Source organism: Panthera leo, chromosome B3, assembly GCF_018350215.1.
Source record: "Panthera leo isolate Ple1 chromosome B3, P.leo_Ple1_pat1.1, whole genome shotgun sequence".
NCBI lineage: Eukaryota > Metazoa > Chordata > Mammalia > Carnivora > Felidae > Panthera > Panthera leo.
The window spans coordinates 94,578,150-94,599,976 of NC_056684.1; the positions used below are offsets into that span (position 1 = coordinate 94,578,150).

The following is a 21,827-nucleotide window of genomic DNA, read 5'->3' on the forward strand; positions in this document are numbered from 1 at the left end:
GAATTTCTCAGGGCACTAGTGTCTCCTCCTTTCCTCCCCTCTCATTTCCAATCTTGCTCGTATGGCATTTGGCAGGCCTCCAAAGACAACTGTGTACTAATCCCTAGAATCTTTGAGTGTTATTTTATATGACCAAAGGGGCTTTGCAGATGTGGTCAAATTAAGGATCTCCAGGTGAGAATTATTCGGGATTATCTTGGTGGATCTTAAATGTAACCCCATGTATCTTTATAAGATGGAGGCAAGAGAGTTGATATAGGAGAGAAGAAGGTCATGTGAAAGAAAGAGAGGATGCTATGTGGCTTGTTTTGAAGGTGAAGAAAAAAGCCACAAGCCAAATATAAGCAGCCTTTAGAAGCTACTAAAGGCAAAGCAATATATTCTTCCCTAGAGCCTTCAGAAGGAAGTAGGCCTGCTGACACCTTGATTTTAGCCCTATTTTACTCATTTTGGATTTCTGTCTTCTAGAACTGTAAGATAATACATTTTTGTTCTTTTAAGCCACAACACTTATGGTAACTTGTTACAGCATTAATAGGAAACTAATGTTTTTTGTATGTATTGAGTGACTTGACTCTAATTGCCCTATCTTACATTACCAAATAGCATCTCTTTGAGTTTACTTTTTATCCAAGTCTCATTTCCCTTTTAAAAGAATTATTTGAACATGAGAATAACTTTGTCTCATGATTTGATATATCTCTTTCAACAGTTTCACATTCTGAACCTCGTAAAAATAGTAGTGATGCTAATGATATTATTACAATATGGTATTGATATATAGTGAACACCTGCTCCAGATAAGGAATTAATCCTCTCACCAGTGCTATAAACTACTATTATTCCCAATTATAGACAAAACTTAGGATGGTTAAGTAATTTGCCCAATTCATACAGTAAGAAAATAGCAGAGGCAATATTTGAACCCATAAAGTCTGATATACTGATCACTAAGCAATCAGTATTTTGATACACTTAAAAAAACAACTTTATTGAGATATAACTTACACGCAATAAAATTCTCTCATTTTTTTTTAACGTTTATTTTCGAGACAGAGCGAGACAGAGCATGAACGGGGGAGGGTCAGGGAGAGAGGGAGACACAGAATACGAAACAGGCTCCAGGCTCCAAGCTGTCAGCACAGAGCCCGACGCGGGGCTCGAACTCACGGACCGCGAGATCGTGACCTGAGCTGAAGTCGGCCGCTCAACCGACTGAGCCACCCAGGTGCCCCAAAATTCTCTCATTTTAAATGTACAGGTCAATAACCTTTGATTGATATATATTACAGTGTAAGTGCTGCTCAACCAAGATACAGGACACTTCCTCTTCCCAGAAAGCTTCCTTACTTTCTTTCCTCTGCAGTTATCTTCACAGCCCTTGCTCCTATGCCAGGCAATTACTGATATGACTCTCCTGACGAACTGATGGTTTTGGCCTTTTCTAGAACTTGATGTTAATGAAATTATGCACTAATTATTTTTTGTGTCTCTGGCTACTTTTCCACAGTATAGTTTCTGTTATATTCATCTATGTTATTCTATCATTTTTAATTTTAATATTTAGTTCATTTATAGTTGCTGTAGTTTTTGGTATGTTTGGAATTAAGACCATCTTATTTATTCTCCACTTGTACTTTGTTTTTATTCTTTTGTGGCTCTTTCTCTTTCTTCTTTTCAGTTGATATATATGATTTTAATTTATTTCTTGTACTGATTTTTAAATCTCTAATTGTGTTTTAGTGGTTGTTCCAGGGCTAACAGGATTCATAACTCTTCATAGTCTAATTATAGGCAGTAGTTTATTCTTCATGCTCACAACTTTACATCATCATACTCTCTTTTCGGGTTTTACTATTATCTCCCTTCTTTCATTTCAAAGCTGATACTTCACGTTCTTTATCTCACTACACACATGCAATAATCTTACCACAGTATAATTCATTGATCTATCCTCTTTCCATTTTTAATAGTATTTTTTACTTTTTCCTAAATTGTAAATCTCACCTTACAGTAAACAGATATATTTTATGTAAATTATAAGAAGAAAATATAGTTTTAAAATTTTCTACTTATTTACCATTTCTGATGGACTTCCTTTCTACCTGTAGATCTGAGTTGCAATCTAGCACCATTTCCCTTTGGCCTGAAGAATATCCATTAGTACTTTTTGTAGTGGTGATCTGCTGGAGACAAAGTTTCTCAGATTTGTTTATATAAAAATAACTTCACTTCATTCATGTTTTTGTGAGATTTAAAATTCTGCCATTTTTTTCCTCAAGCAGTTTAAAGTTGTTCTATTTTTTCTGTATGTCACTGTTTCTAATGTGAAATCAACCATCATTTTATCTTTGTTCCCTTGAATATGTTTTTATTTCTCCCTCTGGCTACTTTTGAGAATTTTTCCTTAGTTTTGATCTGCAGTAGTTTGATTACAATGTACCTAAATATGATTCTCCTTATATTCATCTTGGTGTAGAGTTTGCTGAAGGTCTTTTGGTTTTCCCTTTATTTATGCCTCATCTTTTTCCTCTCCTTTTCTACTTTTTCCTCTCCCTCTCCCTCTCTCTCCCTCTCTCCCTCCCTCTCTCTCCCTATATATATATATGCGCTCTCTCTCTCTCTCTCTCTATATATATATATGTATATATATAATTGGAGATCTATCTATATAGATACATAGATAGATCTGCCCTCTTTAGTTTTATTTGCCCTTATCTTCCTGCTTCAGCTTTATTTCAATGGATTGATTTTTACTTTTTCATTGACTTTGGACCCCATTTCCTGTTTCTCTGTATGTCTAGTGATTTTCATTGAAAAATGGGCATTGTGGACACAGAGACTTTAGATTTATAATCTTTCTCAGAAGGCAGTTTTATTTCAGTAGACTGTGCTCATTGATCCATCGTAGTAAGAAGTAGCTGTTCTGAATCCTTCTATTTTCCATTTTAGATACTCAATGTGGCTCCAATTTTCTTGCTCATTGGTATTGGCACCTTGTATTTAGAAAGGCAACCTGTGCCAAAAGGAAGAGCTCTTTCAGGACATATTTCTGTGTGATATAACTGCATTCTATTTTTGAACATGAATCCACAATAGGGAGGGATTCCAAGGAAATCAAGCCTAAATAAATAATACATTAAACATTAAATATAGTTATAATACTTTTGAATCCATTAGTTGTCATTGGACTAACAAATTGATATGTAGCATAAACCTTTCAAATTATTTGAAGAAACAGTCTGTGCATTAGATAGAAAAGGGGCTCCTCATCTCTTCTATGGCTTGTGTCTGCTATAGCCTATGGCTGTATTAATGGTAACTGATTGGGTTGACCTGTGATGTTCTCTACTGATTTCTTGTCTAACTGTACTGCTTTTTCAGAAAGCAAATTATCAGTTGTCTTTTTTTTTCTTAAATGTGACACCTTAGTTTCTCTACCTAGTAGAAGTCCTATGATACTTTGCATGTAAAGAATGATGGATGTTATCTCTAAGCTATTAAGGCAGTTCAAGTTGTTCTGTTCTTTAAAAGGACCATATTTACATATGTAATATAAATTCAAACTTGAATTATTCCAATTTATGTTTACTGAATATATACTATGTGAAAAATATTTGTCCCAGGTCTAAAGAAGCCAGGTTTGTTTTATCCCAGATTTGAATTTGCTTTTGAATACATTATTTGAGCTAGAGTCAATTTTGACCAGATTTTATTTTTTTCAATATATGAAGTTTATTGTCAAATTGGTTTCCATACAACACCCAGTGCTCATCCCAAAAGGTGCCCTCCTCAATACCCATCACCCACCCTCTCCTCCCTCCCACCCCCCATCAACCCTCAGTTCTCAGTTTTTAGGAGTCTCTTCCGCTTTGGCTCTCTTCCACTCTAACCTCTTTTTTTTTTTTTTCTTCCCCTCCCCCATGGGTTTCTGTTAAGTTTCTCAGGATCCACATAAGAGTGAAACCATATGGTATCTGTCTTTCTCTGTATGGCTTATTTCACTTAGCAGAACACTCTCTAGTTCCATCCATGTTGCTACAAAGGGCCATATTTCATTCTTTCTCATTGCCACGTAGTACTCCATTGTGTATATAAACCACAATTTTTTTATCCATTCATCAGTTGATGGACATTTAGGCTCTTTCCATAATTTGGCTATTGTTGAAAGTGCTGCTATAAACATTGGGTACAAGTGCCCCTATGCATCAGTACTCCTGTATCCCTTGGGTAGATTCCTAGCAGTGCTATTGCTGGGTCATAGGGCAGGTCTATTTTTAATTTTTTGAGTAACCTCCACACTGCTTTCCAGAGTGGCTGCACCAATTTGCATTCCCACCAACAGTGCAAAAGGGTTCCTGTTTCTCCACCTCCTCTCCAGCATCTATAGTCTCCTGATTTGTCCATTTTGGCCACTCTGACTGGAGTGAGGTGATATCTGAGTGTGGTTTTGATTTGTATTTCCCTGATGAGGAGCGACGTTGAGCATCTTTTCATGTGCCTGTTGGCCATCTGGATGTCTTCTTTAGAGAAGTGTCTATTCATGTTTTCTGCCCATTACCAGATTTTATTTTAAAACGCAAGCATTACTTATGAAAAAAGACACCAGAAGAGTAACTGACTGAAATAAATTCTTTAAACTATGTTATAATTTATATGTCTCATTAATTATACTCTGTAATCCAAATCAATGAATCCAAAACTATTGATTTGCTGTTCTATTTTACGAGAAAAGCAGTATTAACAAATAACTTTAGCATGTTTTTTCCAGAAAGTTTCCAGTTTGTTTGTTTGTTTTTGTTTGTTTGTTTTTTTTATGAAGCCATCAGGGATGACAAGTTCTCTAGTTTCCAGTTTTTTAAGTTTATAAAGAGAATTCAATGACAACAGTTATATAAACTTATGTTCAGGTCATCTAGGTCGATGAAATTAGAACTTGTGAAACAGAATAAAGCAATTCAAGAAAAGTTAGATTCAGCAAAGCTGATTCAGCACATTATTATAGTATTATAGTAAGAAAATTCCAAAGTGAAAATGATGGATTGTATTAATACTCTTTAAAAGTAATTTTAAGTCCTTGGAGGCACTGTGTTTATGCTTGAGTAGGCACCACGTATCAATAGGTATGAATTTAATCATCCCCAAGGATTTCAAATGCTGCATAGTTCCAAGATACAAGTTTGACATTGCTAAGCAAAACTTAACTGTATTTTTCTTCACTTTGGTTTCCTAATTCTTATATTTTGATCACCACCCCTTCTCGATCAGGTGTGAGAGCTCAAGAAAACTGACCTCATGTTACGGACCACAGTCAGAAAGGCTAAATGACCTCAAGAGCAGTGACCAATGTTTTAAAGTTATTTATGGCATTATGAAATAGGATGGTTCTTATTTTGATATTTCACATACATTACTGTATAAATATAATTTTCATAAATATTTATAATTATTAATACCTAGTTCTTTCATTAAATCATTAACATAATTTTACTTTTAACTATTTACTATAAATACGTATTTTATATATTTTATATAAATAACTGAAATATATGTCCTAAAATGTGCATACATACATCCTACAGATACTTGAAATTACCAAGTTCGTATAAACTAATTTGTAGTTTGGTGTACTCCGAGGCCTAGGGATCACTTGCATATAAATCACATTTTTATTCTAATCAGGAATACAGCCATTAATTTGTGTTTCACATTTCATGGAACATGAAGATGTGCCAAAATCATCTAGCTTCAGGCAAGAGCCATGTATATTGATAGGTAATTGTTGGCATCATTTGTTTTATATACACAGACAAACATGGGAAATTATAAAATCATTATTTTCTGCTTGAATAGAAATGACTGCATGCATCCACTGTTATTATTTTTTCAATATATAATTGCAATTATATCTTAAATAAAAAATGTCAGTTCATTTTCTCCAGTCATTACCATGCCTTCTTGCATCCTGTTGAATCTCTCCATTAGTGTCCAATAAATTTTCCTTAAACATAACCTTCATCATGCTTTCTATTTCTCTGAACTATGTCAGATCCCTTTCTTAGACCCAGTCACTCTTTGACTATACCACAGTCCCTACTGTGCTGTAAGAGCAATATTCTCCATTTTTTCATGTGGCTCCTTCTGTTTCTCACATTCTGTAACCTTTGCTTTCTGCTTAATACTTATTTGGATGGTTTACACTTTGTTCTTGTCCATAGACATTTTATTTTAACTTTGCTGTTCTCAGTGTTCTATCCTTTATTCACCCATTGCACAGGGTTGTAAAGCATTTTAATGAATATTACTTTGGTGAATATGACTTTTATTTTATTCAGTAATTTATTATCTCAAATATGATGACAAATTATTTGATGGATAAAAACCTTTCACCACAATTCTTATTTTCTGTAGAACCCTATATACCACTAGGCACATAGCATATGCAATTAATTCTATTGAACAAAAATGAGTGAATTCAAGACCTAAGGGTAAAAGTACTCATCACAATAAACCTATATTTTCAGTTTAAAAAGTTTTTCACTGGGTGAGCAACAAAAGCAAGTCAACCCATTTGCTTACCATCAATTCAACTGATGAGATATTTTGTATTAATTATACTAAGAATTAGATTAGTATATTTTGAAATATCAGGCTTTCTTGATCATAGAATTAATTTTATTTAAAAATCTCAGCTTCTACTTTACATTATCTGAATAATAAATAAATAGGAGAATAAATTTAGGGGTAGTGGTAGTTCAAAACACAGATTTAAAAGGTAAGTGCACTAGATATTATTTATGGCCTTAGTAGAGGATCTGTGACAGGTGTCTGTAATAACACATTTTAATTATAAGTGGTCATAAATCATGGCTAGGTTCTATTCACCCTCCCCTTAAGAAATACATCTTAATTCAACAAAGCAGTTTCCTCAATGAATGTCCCACCTGCAGCATTATTTTCACACTGATGACATTGGCATTATCAGTATTAAATACATACAAGACTACTGAAAACAGGCTCAAACTGTCTTTCCTATAACGTCTAAATCTAAGAAGTAAAATATGAGAGATTTCTTATTTGAGGAAAATATTTGACATATAAGCAAGAATCTCTAGTTTCTTAACTCAATCACAAGAAATATGGTCTTTGACCAAAGTAAGAATAAAAATCAGACTCCTAAAACCACGTAGAACGTTGTCACCATCACCTTTTCTATATGTTGTATAAAAACACTGAAGTCTCCATTTTAAAACTTTTGAATGCCAGCACTGAGAAAGTTTTACTCCACTCTCACTAAAGGATAACCTGAGATAGCTTATTAAGAGAAATTTAATTAGAGGTTAATTCTATTTCTGCACTTTGTTAGTTAATCACAAGGTGACATACGTGGACCATGACACTTCAGCTCAAAACACAAATTGTAATGTATTATGGTCCATTAGTATAGTATATAAACTTCCTATTTGAACAAGTTTTAGATCTTTCTAAAAGTACTAAGTGAAGACATTTTCCATTATATTTTAAGGGTGCTTTTATAAACATAAATTTCTCTTTGAATTAGTTGCTAAGAAATATGTGATATTCCTCTATGCTTTAGCTGCCAGAGCACATTAAGTCAATGATTAACTTCTATTTTTTCCCCCAACCTATTCTATAAAGTCTTAGTGAAATGACCTGTTTCCAACCTACACAAATACTTTTAAGTAATTTGCTTTGTTATTCTTCTAACACACTCAGAAGCTTAAATATCTAGTTTAGATTATTATTTTATAAAATCTATTAAGCATTTTTGTTTCAGAGGAACAAATATATATCAATTATGATTGCTGCTCTCAAGGAGCTTAGAGTCTATCAGAGGTCAAGGTGACAAACATTATGATAGAGATGTATACCAGGTGTTACAGGAACAAAAAGAGAAGGAGGATGGGGAAAAATTTCACATGTCCTTGATTTAGATTTTAAAGGAAGAATATGAGTTACCTAGATGATTTAAGGAAGGGAAAAAGTACTTATTCTATCATGTGATTTAAAAATATTCATTTGCTTAATAAATATTTATGTAGTGGACAAATAAATATTTATATTTGCAGGGCACCATGTGATGGGGAGAGAGATTGTTTCTGCTCCCCCCAAGTATATAGTTCAGTAGAACAAAGATAGAGCCTAGAAAAAGGCTCCAGATAGAAGACAGCTCAATTTGGGGAACTTCCTGTATGGCTGATATAGACCATGCTGCTGCCCTAAGAAGCCAGAGGGGCATATATCCTTAAGGTCCTTATGATACTGGTTTGAGAAAATTATATTTACCCCAGAAACTATAGGCCCAAGAGATAGCAAAGAAATCAGTTATCAGGGGAATTCAGTAATACACACAAGAAGTGATTGGCATTGAAATTGAGCATTATATCCTAAAACATATTCCAAAACACTGAGGACTGATATCCTGGTCTCCAACTGCTTCAACTCTCTATCACTCATTAGTCTGTTTCCATTTGCCTACAATGGTCTACTCTTTGAACATGCAAAAGCTGTATTTATTTTACAGAAAAAAATAGGTATTGTTAGATACTGTTAAAAAGGCAACTTCTAAGTCCACTTGCTGCGCTTGCATCTCGGAATGTATCAAAAGCTACAATTCCCACTTAATTCTTTTCTTCCCACCTCAGTGGAAGTGACATTCTTTCCCCTTGAAGTCTAGTAGGGGAATCATAACTCTCAATTCCCATCTCTTCAAGAAATTTGCTTCCCTCCAACTTTAGTATCTATAAACTTACCTTTCCATTAATGTTTTTCCTCTTAAAAATAAGCACATCAATAACCCCACATTTCTCTATTTTATCACTTCTTCCCCACCCTCAAGATTCATGAAAGAACAGATCCCTATAGGGTTGGAAGAGGGCGGCGTAGGAGGACGCTGGGCTCACCACGCGTCCTGCTGATCACTTAGATTCCACCTACACCTGCCTAAAGAACCCAGAAAACCGCCAGAGGATTAGCAGAAAGGAGTCTCCGGAGCCAAGCGCAGACGCGAGGCCCACGAAGAGGGTAGGAAGGGCGGCAAGGCGGTGCGCGCTCCACGGACTGGCGGGAGGGAGCCGGGGCAGAGGGGCAGCCGGCCGGCGAAGCAGAGCCCCCGAGTCTGGCTGGCAAAAGCGGAGGGGCCGGACGGAGTGTGTTCCGACAGCAAGCGCGACTTAGCGTCTGGGAGGTCATAAGTTAACAGCTCTGCTCAGAAAGCGGGAAGGCTGGAGGACAAAGGGAGGGAGAGCTGCTGAGCCCCCGGACGGCAGAGCTCAGCTTGGCGGGGAACAAAGGCGCTCACCAGCGCCATCTCCCTCGCCCACCCCCCAGCCAAAATCCCAAAGGGAACCAGTCCCTGCCAGGGAACTTGCTAGCTCCACGCAAACACCCAACTCTGTGCTTCTGTGGAGCCAAACCTCCGGCAGCGGATCTGACTCCCTCCCGCTGCCACAGGGCCCCTCCTGAAGTGGATCACCTAAGGAGAAGCGAGCTAAGCCTGCCCCTCCTGCCCCCGTGCACCTTGCAAACCCACCCCAGCTAATACACCACATCCCCAGCACCACAAGCCTGGCAGTGTGCAAGTAGCCCAGATGGGCCACGCCACCCCACAGTGAATCCCGCCCCTAGGAGAGGGGAAGAGAAGGCACACACCAGTCTGACTGCAGCCCAAGCCGTGGGCTGGGGGCAGACATCAGGTCTGACTGCGGCCCCGCCCACCAACTCCAGTTATACACCACAGCACAGGGGAAGTGCCCTGCAGGTCCTCACCACTCCAGGGACTCTCCAAAATGACCAAACGGAAGAATTCCCCTCAGAAGAATCTCCAGGAAATAACAACAGCCAATGGACTGATCAAAAAGGATTTAAATAATATAACAGAAAGTGAATTTAGAATAATAGTCATAAAATTAATCGCTGAGCTTGAAAACAGTATAGAGGACAGCAGAGAATCTCTTGCTACAGAGATCAAGGGACTAAGGAACAGTCATGAGGAGCTGAAAAACGCTTTAAACGAAATGCAAAACAAAATGGAAACGACGACGGCTCGGCTTGAAGAGGCAGAGGAGAGAATAGGTGAACTAGAAGATAAAGTTATGGAAAAAGAGGAAGCTGAGAGAAAGAGAGATAAAAAAATCCAGGAGTATGAGGGGAAAATTAGAGAACTAAGTGATACACTAAAAGAAATAATATACGCATAATTGGTATCCCAGAGGAGGGAGAGAGAGGGAAAGGTGCTGAAGGGGTACTTGAAGAAATTATAGCTGAGAACTTCCCTGAACTGGGGAAGGAAAAAGGCATTGAAATCCAAGAGGCACAGAGAACTCCCTTCAGACGTAACTTGAATCGATCTTCTGCATGACATATCATAGTGAAACTGGCAAAATACAAGGATAAAGAGAAAATTCTGAAAGCAGCAAGGGATAAACGTGCCCTCACATATAAAGGGAGACCTATAAGACTCGTGACTGATCTCTCTTTTGAAACTTGGCAGGCCAGAAAGGATTGGCACGAGATCTTCAGTGTGCTAAACAGGAAAAATATGCAGCCGAGAATCCTTTATCCAGCAAGTCTGTCATTTAGAATAGAAGGAGAGATAAAGGTCTTCCCAAACAAACAAAAACTGAAGGAATTTGTCACCACTAAACAAGCCCTACAAGAGATCCTAAGGGGGAATCCTGTGAGACAAAGTACCAGAGACATCACTACAAGCATAAAACATACAGACATCACAATGACTCTAAACCCGTATCTTTCTATAATAACACTGAATGTAAATGGATTAAATGAGCCAACCAAAAGACATAGGCTATCAGAATGGATAAAAAAACAAGACCCATCTATTTGCTGTCTACAAGAGACTCATTTTAGATCTGAGGACACCTTTAGATTGAGAGTGAGGGGATGGAGAACTATCTATCATGCTACTGGAAGCCAAAAGAAAGCTGGAGTAGCCATACTTATATCAGACAAACTAGACTTTAAATTAAAGGCTGTAACAAGAGACGAAGAAGGGCATTATATAATAATTACAGGGTCTATCCATCAGGAAGAGCTAACAATTATAAATGTCTATGCGCCGAATACCGGAGCCCCCAAATATATAAAACAATTACTCATAAACATAAGCAACCTTATTGATAAGAATGTGGTCATTGCGGGGGACTTTAACACCCCACTTACAGAAATGGATAGACCATCTAGACACACAGTCAATAAAGAAACAAGGGCCCTGAATGATACATTGGATCAGATGGACTTGACAGATATATTTAGAACTCTGCATCCCAAAGCAACAGAATATACTTTCTTCTCGAGTGCACATGGAACATTCTCCAAGATAGATCATATACTGGGTCACAAAACAGCCCTTCATAAGTTTACAAGAATTGAAATTATACCATGCATACTTTCAGACCACAATGCTATGAAGCTTGAAATCAACCACAGGAAAAAGTCTGGAAAACCTCCAAAAGCATGGAGGTTAAAGAACACCCTACTAACGAATGAGTGGGTCAACCAGGCAATTAGAGAAGAAATTAAAAAACATATGGAAACAAACGAAAATGAAAATACAACAATCCAAACGCTTTGGGACGCAGTGAAGGCAGTCCTGAGAGGAAAATACATCGCAATCCAGGCCTATCTCAAGAAACAAGAAAAATCCCAAATACAAAATCTAACAGCACACTAAAGGAAATAGAAGCAGAACAGCAAAGGCAGCCTAAAGCCAGCAGAAGAAGAGAAATAATAAAGATCAGAGCAGAAATAAACAATATAGAATCTAAAAAAACTGTAGAGCAGATCAACGAAACCAAGAGTTGTTTTTTTGAAAAAATAAACAAAATTGACAAACCTCTAGCCAGGCTTCTCAAAAAGAAAAGGGAGATGACCCATGTAGATAAAATCATGAATGAAAATGGAATTATTACAACCAATCCCTCAGAGATACAAACAATTATCAGGGAATACTATGAAAAATTATATGCCAACAAATTGGACAACCTGGAAGAAATGGACAAATTCCTAAACACCCACACGCTTCCAAAACTCAATCAGGAGGAAATAGAAAGCTTGAACAGACCCATAACCAGCGAAGAAATTGAATCGGTTATCAAAAATCTCCCAACAAATAAGAGTCCAGGACCAGATGGCTTCCCAGGGGAGTTCTACCAGACGTTTAAAGCAGAGATAATACCTATCCTTCTCAAGCTATTCCAAGAAATAGAAAGGGAAGAAAAACTTCCAGACTCATTCTATGAAGCCAGTATTACTTTGATTCCTAAACCAGACAGAGACCCAGTAAAAAAAGAGAACTACAGGCCAATATCCTGATGAATATGGATGCAAAAATTCTCAATAAGATACTAGCAAATCGAATTCAACAGCATATAAAAAGAATTATTCACCATGATCAAGTGGGATTCATTCCTGGGATGCAGGGCTGGTTCAATATTCGCAAATCAATCAACGTGATACATCACATTAATAAAAAAAAAAAAAGAGAAGAACCATATGATCCTGTCAATCGATGCAGAAAAGGCCTTTGACAAAATCCAGCACCCTTTCTTAATAAAAACCCTCGAGAAAGTCGGGATAGAAGGAACATACTTAAACATCATAAAAGCCATTTATGAAAAGCCCACAGCTAACATCATCCTCAATGGGGAAAAACTGAGAGCTTTTTCCCTGAGATCAGGAACACGACAGGGATGCCCACTCTCACCGCTGTTGTTTAACATAGTGTTGGAAGTTCTAGCATCAGCAATCAGACAACAAAAGGAAATCAAAGGCATCCAAATTGGCAAAGATGAAGTCAAGCTTTCGCTTTTTGCAGATGACATGATATTATACATGGAAAATCCGATAGACTCCACCAAAAGTCTGCTAGAACTGATACATGAATTCAGCAAAGTTGCAGGATACAAAATCAATGTACAGAAATCAGTTGCATTCTTATACACTAACAATAAAGCAACAGAAAGACAAATAAACTGATCCCATTCACAATTGCACCAAGAAGCATAAAATACCTAGGAATAAATCTAACCAAAGATGTAAAAGATCTGTATGCTGAAAACTATAGAAAGCTTATGAAGGTAATTGAAGAAGATATAAAGAAATGGAAAGACATTCCCTGCTCATGGATTGGAAGAATAAATATTGTCAAAATGTCAATACTACCCAAAGCTATCTACACATTCAATGCAATCCCGATCAAAATTGCACCAGCATTCTTCTCAAAACTAGAACAAGCAATTCTAAAATTCATATGGAACCACAAAAGGCCCCGAATAGCCAAAGTAATTTTGAAGAAGAAGACCAAAGCAGGAGGCATCACAATCCCAGACTTTAGCCTCTACTACAAAGCTGTAATCATCAAGACAGCATGGTATTGGCACAAAAACAGACACATAGACCAATGGAATAGAATAGAAACCCAGAACTAGACCCACAAACATATGGCCAACTCATCTTTGACAAAGCAGGAAAGAACATCCAATGGAAAAAAGACAGTCTCTTTAACAAATGGTGCTGGGAGAACTGGACAGCAACATGCAGAAGGTTGAAACCAGACCACTTTCTCACACCATTCACAAAAAGAAACTCAAAATGGATAAAGGACCTGAATGTGAGACAGGAAGCCATCAAAACCCTAGAGGAGAAAGCAGGAAAAGACCTCTCTGACCTCAGCCATAGCAATCTCTTACTTGACACATCCCCAAAGGCAAGGGAATTAAAAGCAAAAATGAATTACTGGGACCTTATGAAGATAAAAAGCTTCTGTACAGCAAAGGAAACAACCAACAAAACTAAAAGGCAACCAACGGAATGGGAAAAGATATTTGCAAATGACATATCGGACAAAGGGCTAGTATCCAAAATCTATAAAGAGCTCACCAAACTCCACACCCGAAAAACAAATAACCCAGTGAAGAAATGGGCAGAAAACATGAATAGACACTTCTCTAAAGAAGACATGCGGATGGCCAACAGACACATGAAAAGATGTTCAACATCGCTCCTTATTAGGGAAATACAAATCAAAACCACACTCAGATATCACCTCACACCAGTCAGAGTGGCCAAAATGGACAAATAAGGAGACTATAGATGCTGGAGAGGATGTGGAGAAACGGGAACCCTCTTGCACTGTTTGTGGGAATGCAAAGTGGTGCAGCCGCTCTGGAAAGCAGTGTGGAGGTTCCTCAGAAAATTAAAAATAGACCTACCCTATGACCCAGCAATAGCACTGCTAGGAATCTACCCAAGGGATACAGGAGTACTGATGCACAGGGGCACTTGTACCCCAATGTTTATAGCAGCACTCTCAACAATAGCCAAATTATGGAAAGAGCCTAAATGTCCATCAACTGATGAATGGATAAAAAAATTGTGGTTTATATACACAATGGAATACTACGTGGCAATGAGAAAGAATGAAATATGGCCCTTTGTAGCAACGTGGATGGAACTGGAGAGTGTGATGCTAAGTGAAATAAGCCATACAGAGAAAGACAGATACCATATGGTTTCACTCTTATGTGGATCCTGAGAAACTTAACAGAAACCCATGGGGGAGGGGAAGGAAAAAAAAAAAAAAAGAGGTTAGAGTGGGAGAGAGCCAAAGCATAAGAGACTGTTAAAAACTGAGAACAAACTGAGGGTTGATGGGGGGTGGGAGGGAGGGGAGGGTGGGTGATGGCTATTGAGGAGGGCACCTTTTGGGATGAGCTGGGTGTTGTATGGAAACCAATTTGACAATAAATTTCATATATTGAAAAAAAAAAAAGAAGCATTGTGAGAATAGCATTACTCTATTTAAAAAAAAAAAAAAAGAAAGAAAGAAAGAACAGATCTCATGACTGGACTCCTTTTCTTTGTTTCCCATTTGTTCCACAGTGAAATTAGCTTTCTAGAGCCACAACTTTATTGAACCATTCTCATCAAGCTCAATGAATGTATTCGTAAGTGCCTTTTGTATTTTTATCTTTAATTTCCTGGTATGCTTATATCTTAAATTCTTCCTAGAAATAAATGAAGTACATATTTTACTTATTTTTTAATAAGCTTTTTTTCACATCAGGTGACCTCATATGAAGTTCAGTTTCAATGCAAGAATATTAGAAATTCAGATGATTAATCAAGAATCAAAATGCCTTCTTGTACCTACAGGATTGTTGAAATAATCTTATGCTATTGTCAATATCTACTGTATCAGTACTTATAAATCAACAGTTTAAGGGTGACATGTTGTAGTTTTCATTTGTTTTCTCTTCAATCAATTTTGATGAAACATTTAGCTAACAATAAATTGTACCTGTGTGGCAAATAAATGCTAAGATGCCTCCCAATGATTTCAGCCTCCTAGCATTAACACCCTTGTGTATTCTCCCCCCCCCCCCCCCCATTGAATGTGGGGTGGAAATATCAGCTCAGTTATAATAAATAGCATAAGGCAGACATTATGGAATGTCACTTCAGAGATTAGGTTATAAAAAGTCTTGGGCATGTATTTGCTCTCTGTCAGTGCTTGCTTTGGAGAAAGCCTGCTGGCATGCCATGAGACAGTCCTGTAGAGATATTCCTATGACAAGGAACTTGAGAGAATTGAGAGGAATTCAACAGCCAGCAAGATATCAATGTCCTTAGTCCAATACCTATGAGGGAGTGAGGCCTGCCAAACACCAAGTGCACTAGTGGGCTTAGAAGAAGTAATATCATCGCTAAGTCAAGTATTCAAGTTAGACAGTCGTCATGCCTGATAGCTTGTCTGCAACCTTGAGAGACCTTGAACTACAGACACTCAGCTAAGCCTCACCTAAATTCCTGACCCACAGAAACTGAGAGATGAATGTTTGTGTTTCGAGCCACAAAATTTTGGGGAAACTTTTTATGTAGCATTAAATAATACAACATATTTGACTTTACATCAAAGAGGAATATCTTTTCTAAGTAATGCATAACTGATTGCCCATTTTTGTATCATTAAAAGTTACAACTCTCCTCAATGATATACTGAGCATTAGTCAAAGTTTAAACAGCAAAGATTATGTATGGTTAGTCAGGAAATAATAATCGCAATTAGGCTATTAGAAATCCACGCAAATCATTTTCGAATTTGGACTTGCAAAAAAATGAATAAAACTGAGAATGTAATTTGTAAAACCAGTGACTATAAATGCCCCCAGGTTTACAGATAAATGAGTGTCTTAGAATAATATTTACAAAGAGGGAAGGTTTCAGCTACAGGCAACCTCTCCCTAATGAGGTCACTCATCTGGTCCTGATTAGTGCACGTCTGGAATAGACATTTTTGTCTACATTTTAGTAAGCAGCATGATCGTGCCTTGCTGGGAGGGACTCTAATGACAGATCTGATACCTGCAACCTTCAACCATCTGATGAAGCAGAGAAATGGCACAGATATCAAAATGGTTAAGTGTTTGAGAACATGGAAGAAATGGAGAACTGCCTTCTTCCTGAAACAATCAGAATAAAACTGGCAGAAGTCAACTGGACATTTGTTGTCAATAAAGAATGATAAGTATAAAAATTGTGAAGTTAGAAGTATATTACAATTATCTTGAACCTCAGTATAAATATGGAGAAAATTTGAGAGGGGGCCAGCCTCATAAAAACAGTACATGCACATTTCACTCATTTAAGTAATTCAAAATATTGATCTTGGAATTATTTATTTAAAAACCATTTTAAAACAAGCCTGTTCCAAGGGAAATTGGGAGAAGAGAAAGAGAGTCTAAGGAATATCTTCAAAGTGAAGAATACATCACCAACTAATGGGAAAATGAGAGTTGAGCTTATCCTACCTTTCTAATAAGATCATAATCTCATAGTAAATAAGATGGTTTGGCAATTGTATGGAGATTTATTTCCCTTCATAGGTTAGGCTGTAGTGAACCCATGACTACTGTTGTAACTTTCTAACTGCTTTTCCAAACTGTATTCTGTTTCTCCACAATTTTACCCACTCCTGTAAGATTTATTTTCCCAAATCAGAAATCTCATCATGCTTTTGTGGTCTACCCAAAATGTGTATGTCTTCTCCTAACTACTACATTAGTTAAACATTTATGACATTCCAGTGAGTCTCTCCACAGAACGGCAAAGCAAGCAAATCCTGTCCAGCTTCCCAGATTGGTATCATGGTTCGTTATTTATCAGCTGTGACATTATGGCAAGTAAAGTAAAGTAAAATTCTCTGTATCAGTCTCCTTATCTATGATAGAGGATAATGATTTTAATGAGTACAAATGTTTATTATAATAATTAAAATAAATAATCCATGACGTGTTAGGAATAGTGACTGACATTAGCTATTACTTTATTATTGCTATTTGAGATTCAAAGTAACCTAAGGTTAAGAGTGTCTACCATCTGAGATTTCATATATATTATCCTATTTAGCATGAACTACAAATTTCTGAAATAGGAATTAATATTTCCATTTTACACACGAGGAGATCATGATCCAGATGTTTTAAGTGAATTCTCTGCATTCTTAAAGTAAGCTACAGCCAAGTTCCAGCCCAGATTTCTTGACTTCATCTTCAGAGGACTTTTCATTGCACAAGTTTGGCCTTCCTGGTATATTACCTAGTGCTCCACTGTGAAAAATACTGCTTAATAGTGCTGGCAATGAGTTTACGACCCAGCATAACCAGTTCCTTGCAATTCAAACAAACTCTCTGGGACTCAGTTTTTTTCTGCTGTAAAAAATGGACAGTGATGTTATGCTCATATTTTTAAACTGATCAAGAGGATTACTTCACTTAAATAGTACAGTAACTGGCATCTATCATGTGCACGATTGTGTTAGTTTATGTAATTATATATTTATAGTTTTAGTTTTGTTCATTTACATCAAAACATTTAATGTCATCCTAGCTTTCCACATTTTATTTCCTCACTATCAGTGCCTTAATCTTCCCTGTGCTCATTTCTGTCCATTGAAAATGTAACCTTCTTTCATAGAGAGATGTTTTCCTTTGTCCCGAAGCAATGCCTTATTCTTCTGCTAGATACAGACCCACAAACCCCTTGTCCAAGCTCTGTGGTGATAGATGCTTCACCATTCAGAATTTTGTCTTATTTTAGAAAGGTGAAAGAATGCCTATCTTATGGATTACATGATAGTCTCTGGAAGAATCTGGAACAGAATCTTATAATCAAACATAGTCATATTTTTGCTTCAAATAATATAAATGTTCACACTTATTTAGATAAATAAAGATTATAAACAAGCTCAGATTATTTCGGGTCATATATTCCAACACATGGAGATCAGATAGCATGTGATGCCAAATAATTAAATTAAAAAATTTTGTGATCAGTTTGATTTTAGAATTGTGCATACAGACATGTAGACCCGTATGATCTCTCCCCACCTCCTGCAGCAGTTTTGCTATGTTGTCTGTAAGGCTATGTGGTATGAGGACATTCTTAGATCCTACTAGGTATGTTAGGCATACTTTATAAACAAGAAAATATTATCCCAGTATTCCAAATGCAAAGACAGTGCTAAAGGTATTTATCTTCCAAATATGGCAATACCTCTTTTCATGATCATTAATATACACTGGGTCATTATTTGAGCATATTTCTTTGAAAAGAAGCTGCTTAAATTATACTGCTATTAATTCCACAATAAGATCGCATCAAGAATTTAACTCTGGTCTGTGTGAATTAGGATTCTAGAAGAGGTAGGTAATGCTCCAAAAGTTCAAATTTGAATCTAAAATTTGAAAATTAGGACACGATAGGGGAACATTCTTAGCCTCTTAATTTGCAATTTGAAGGTATTTAATTTAAAAGTCAGTGATAACAGGGGTGCCTGAGTGGCTCAGTCAATTAAGCGTCTGACTTTGGGTCAGGTCATGGTATCATGGTTTGTGAGTTCAAGCCCCATGTCAGGCTCTGTGTTGACAGCTCAGAGCCTGGAGCCTGCTTCGGATTCTGTGTCTCCTTCTCTCTCTGCCCCTCCCCTGCTCACATTCTGTCTCTCTCTCTCCCAAAAATAAACAGACATTTAAAAAAAAAGTCGATGATATTCTTTGACTAAAACTGATTTCATGCTGTGTCTTGGTAAACATTTTTTTCTTATGATTTACTTTAGAAGAAACAATAATTCTTGCCATCTCACCTATATGTTGTCCATACATGTGATAAAAGAAGCTGAAACAATATGCAGTGTTCGTGGGGCCATAAGGGTTTTTAGGAGCTATGCTGAAAACAGGGCTGAGAAGTCGGGCCTTTTCACCTTCCAGTCTGGGTCGAGATGTCTCAATGTACATATAAAAACCTTTAAAAAGACAACATAAATGTTTAGACAAATTATTATTAGGAGACATGAAATTTAATCATTAAGGAGATTTAGAGTTTTTATAAGAAGTGCATTCTAGATGCACAGGAGAATTTTGATATCATTTGTGAAATCTTTATATCTATAACATCAAGAATAAATGATCTACATAATGAAAGATAAAATTGCTTGAATGTACAAAAATGTTAAACAAAATAGGAATTTTAGACTTGAATTATCAAAAACATCTAATCTCTCAACTATATGTGTCTGTGAGGTCTGAGAGAAAATTAATGTCTACAAGCTTTGGAAATATCTGAATTATTGAGTCTATGCATTAAAAATTTAAGGTTTTATCCCATAATCTTCAAATCTATAGCAAAGCATTCTGTGCATGTCATATTAATGGCATTTTTAGAAGTCCAAGACGGGAGTACATTTCATACCCTCATACCTTCTTTAGAGCCACTACGATCAGCATTCGGTCCTGTGTTTGGAGTGTATTTTGTATTTCTCGTTGCAGTACTTTGCTTTGTCCAGTCAAAATTATCTGTATCATCTTGGGTGAATAAACAAATGTTACCATCTTCAAATCCACAGTGAAATTCTCCTGTTAACAAATTTTAGTTAAATTAATATTAATTAAATTAATATAAACACAATATTCTTATAAAAATTTTAGAACATCATACAACAATAATAATGCAAGATTTCAATAATGGCACCAGGGCCATGATAGTGCAAAAGAGTATGACTAAACATGAAACTATTTCAATTTTAATAAAGAGAAAAATAATCTTGATGTATATAAGCCAGTAATATCTTAAACCCAAGTCATTTTCCTCTGAAATATCTAACTAACTAAAATTTAACTATGGCTGAAGACTTTTCCCAACTTTTTAAAAAATTATTTTAATGTTTATTTATTCTTAAGAGAGAGAGAGAGTGAGAGCGCAAGAGAGGGAGGGGCAGAGAGAGGGAGACACAGAATCTGAAGCAGGCTCCAGGCCTCTGAGCTGTCAGCATTTACCCTGATGTGTGTGGGGCTCGAACCCATGAGCCACGAGATCATGACCTGAGCCAAAGTCGGACACCTAACCAACTAAGCCATCCAGGCTCTCCATGACATTTCTCAACTTTCATTTTTCAAGTATAAGAACAACACAAACAAAATTGTCAATTATAAAATTATCTTTATTAATTTACCTGACAACACTTTAAAGCTGTATACCTTGAAGTTAAAATTTTTCACACCATCTCTGGAGATGCTTTCACATATAAGCACTTGCAGAAATGGAAGTTTACTTAGGGGAAGATAATAGCAAAATATTTTAAAAAGTAGTTATCTTTTATGTTTTTTTTTAAATGTGAATTTGGCAGATGGTTGAAATTCACTAGAAATACAAAAAAAATGAAAAGAATTTATGAAGACTGTGGAAGGCCTGGGATTTCCTGGATGCCTGCCACATGCTAAGTTCAGACCCAACAAAAAGTTCGGAGAGAGTTTTCTTCCTGTAATGAGGGTAGGCAGGAGTAACCTTTCTAGGTATCAAGGTTTTTCTTACTGAGATGTACCCTGCTTGAAATATAGGAGACAATAAAGGAGATGATAATGTCAACTAGACACAAAACTAAAATTATCTAAATAGAGAAATATTAAACATAGTTTATATATTTCATTCAAACCCATAAAACCTCTATGAAATCACAGGAATACTAACTCATGAGGCTCACAGAAGAGAAAACTTTGACTAAGTTGCGATAGTAAATGATGAAGTCAAAACCCAGTTCAGATTCCCTGGAATTCATAAAGATATAAGAATCTAAAAAACAGAGATTCTTGTTTTTCCCGCATCAGTGAGTTAGACTTATCCGACAGCTATCCCTGGAAGTGGAGCCCTTGAAGTTGGAATCATGCCCCTGAATTAATCTGTGTGTTTCTATACACTAACAATGAAGTATCTGAAAAAAAAAATACGAAGAAAACCATCCCATTTACAGTATCAAAAAGAATAAAATACTTAGGGACCAACTTAACTGAGCGAGGGATGAAAGACATATGCATTGAAAACTATAATACATTGATAAAAGAAATTAAAGACGACAAAATAAATGGAAATATCCTGTGTTCATAGATTAGAAGATTTAATGTTAAAATATCCATATTACTAAGGTGGTCTATAGATTCAATGCAATCCTTATGAAAATACCAATGGCACTTTTTTTATTAAAGTAGAAAACAATTTTTAAAATCCATATGGAACCATGAAAGACCTTGGACTGCCCATAGAGCTGTAAGCAGGAACAGAGCTGGAGGCATCACACTGAATAATTTTAAATAATAAAATATTATATATATATATATATATATATATATATATATATATATATATATATATATATTTTTTTTTTTTTTTTTTTAAATAAAGCATACAGATATATTTTTATATATTATATACATTTCATTATTTAAAATTATTCAGTG

The 21,827-nt window shown here is 36.3% G+C and overlaps 1 protein-coding gene across 1 annotated transcript in view; it reads right to left on the bottom strand.

Annotated features, from left to right (window-relative positions):
* MDGA2 (MAM domain containing glycosylphosphatidylinositol anchor 2) overlaps window positions 1–21,827 on the bottom strand; it is an 855,787-nt gene that overhangs the window by 14,466 nt on the left and 819,494 nt on the right. Inside the window, exons 13-14 of the mRNA XM_042943085.1 lie at window positions 19,797–19,952; window positions 19,184–19,342 (exon numbers count right to left, since the gene is read on the bottom strand). Coding sequence (XP_042799019.1) covers window positions 19,184–19,342; window positions 19,797–19,952 — 315 coding nt within the window. The remainder of the gene's footprint in view (window positions 1–19,183; window positions 19,343–19,796; window positions 19,953–21,827) is intronic.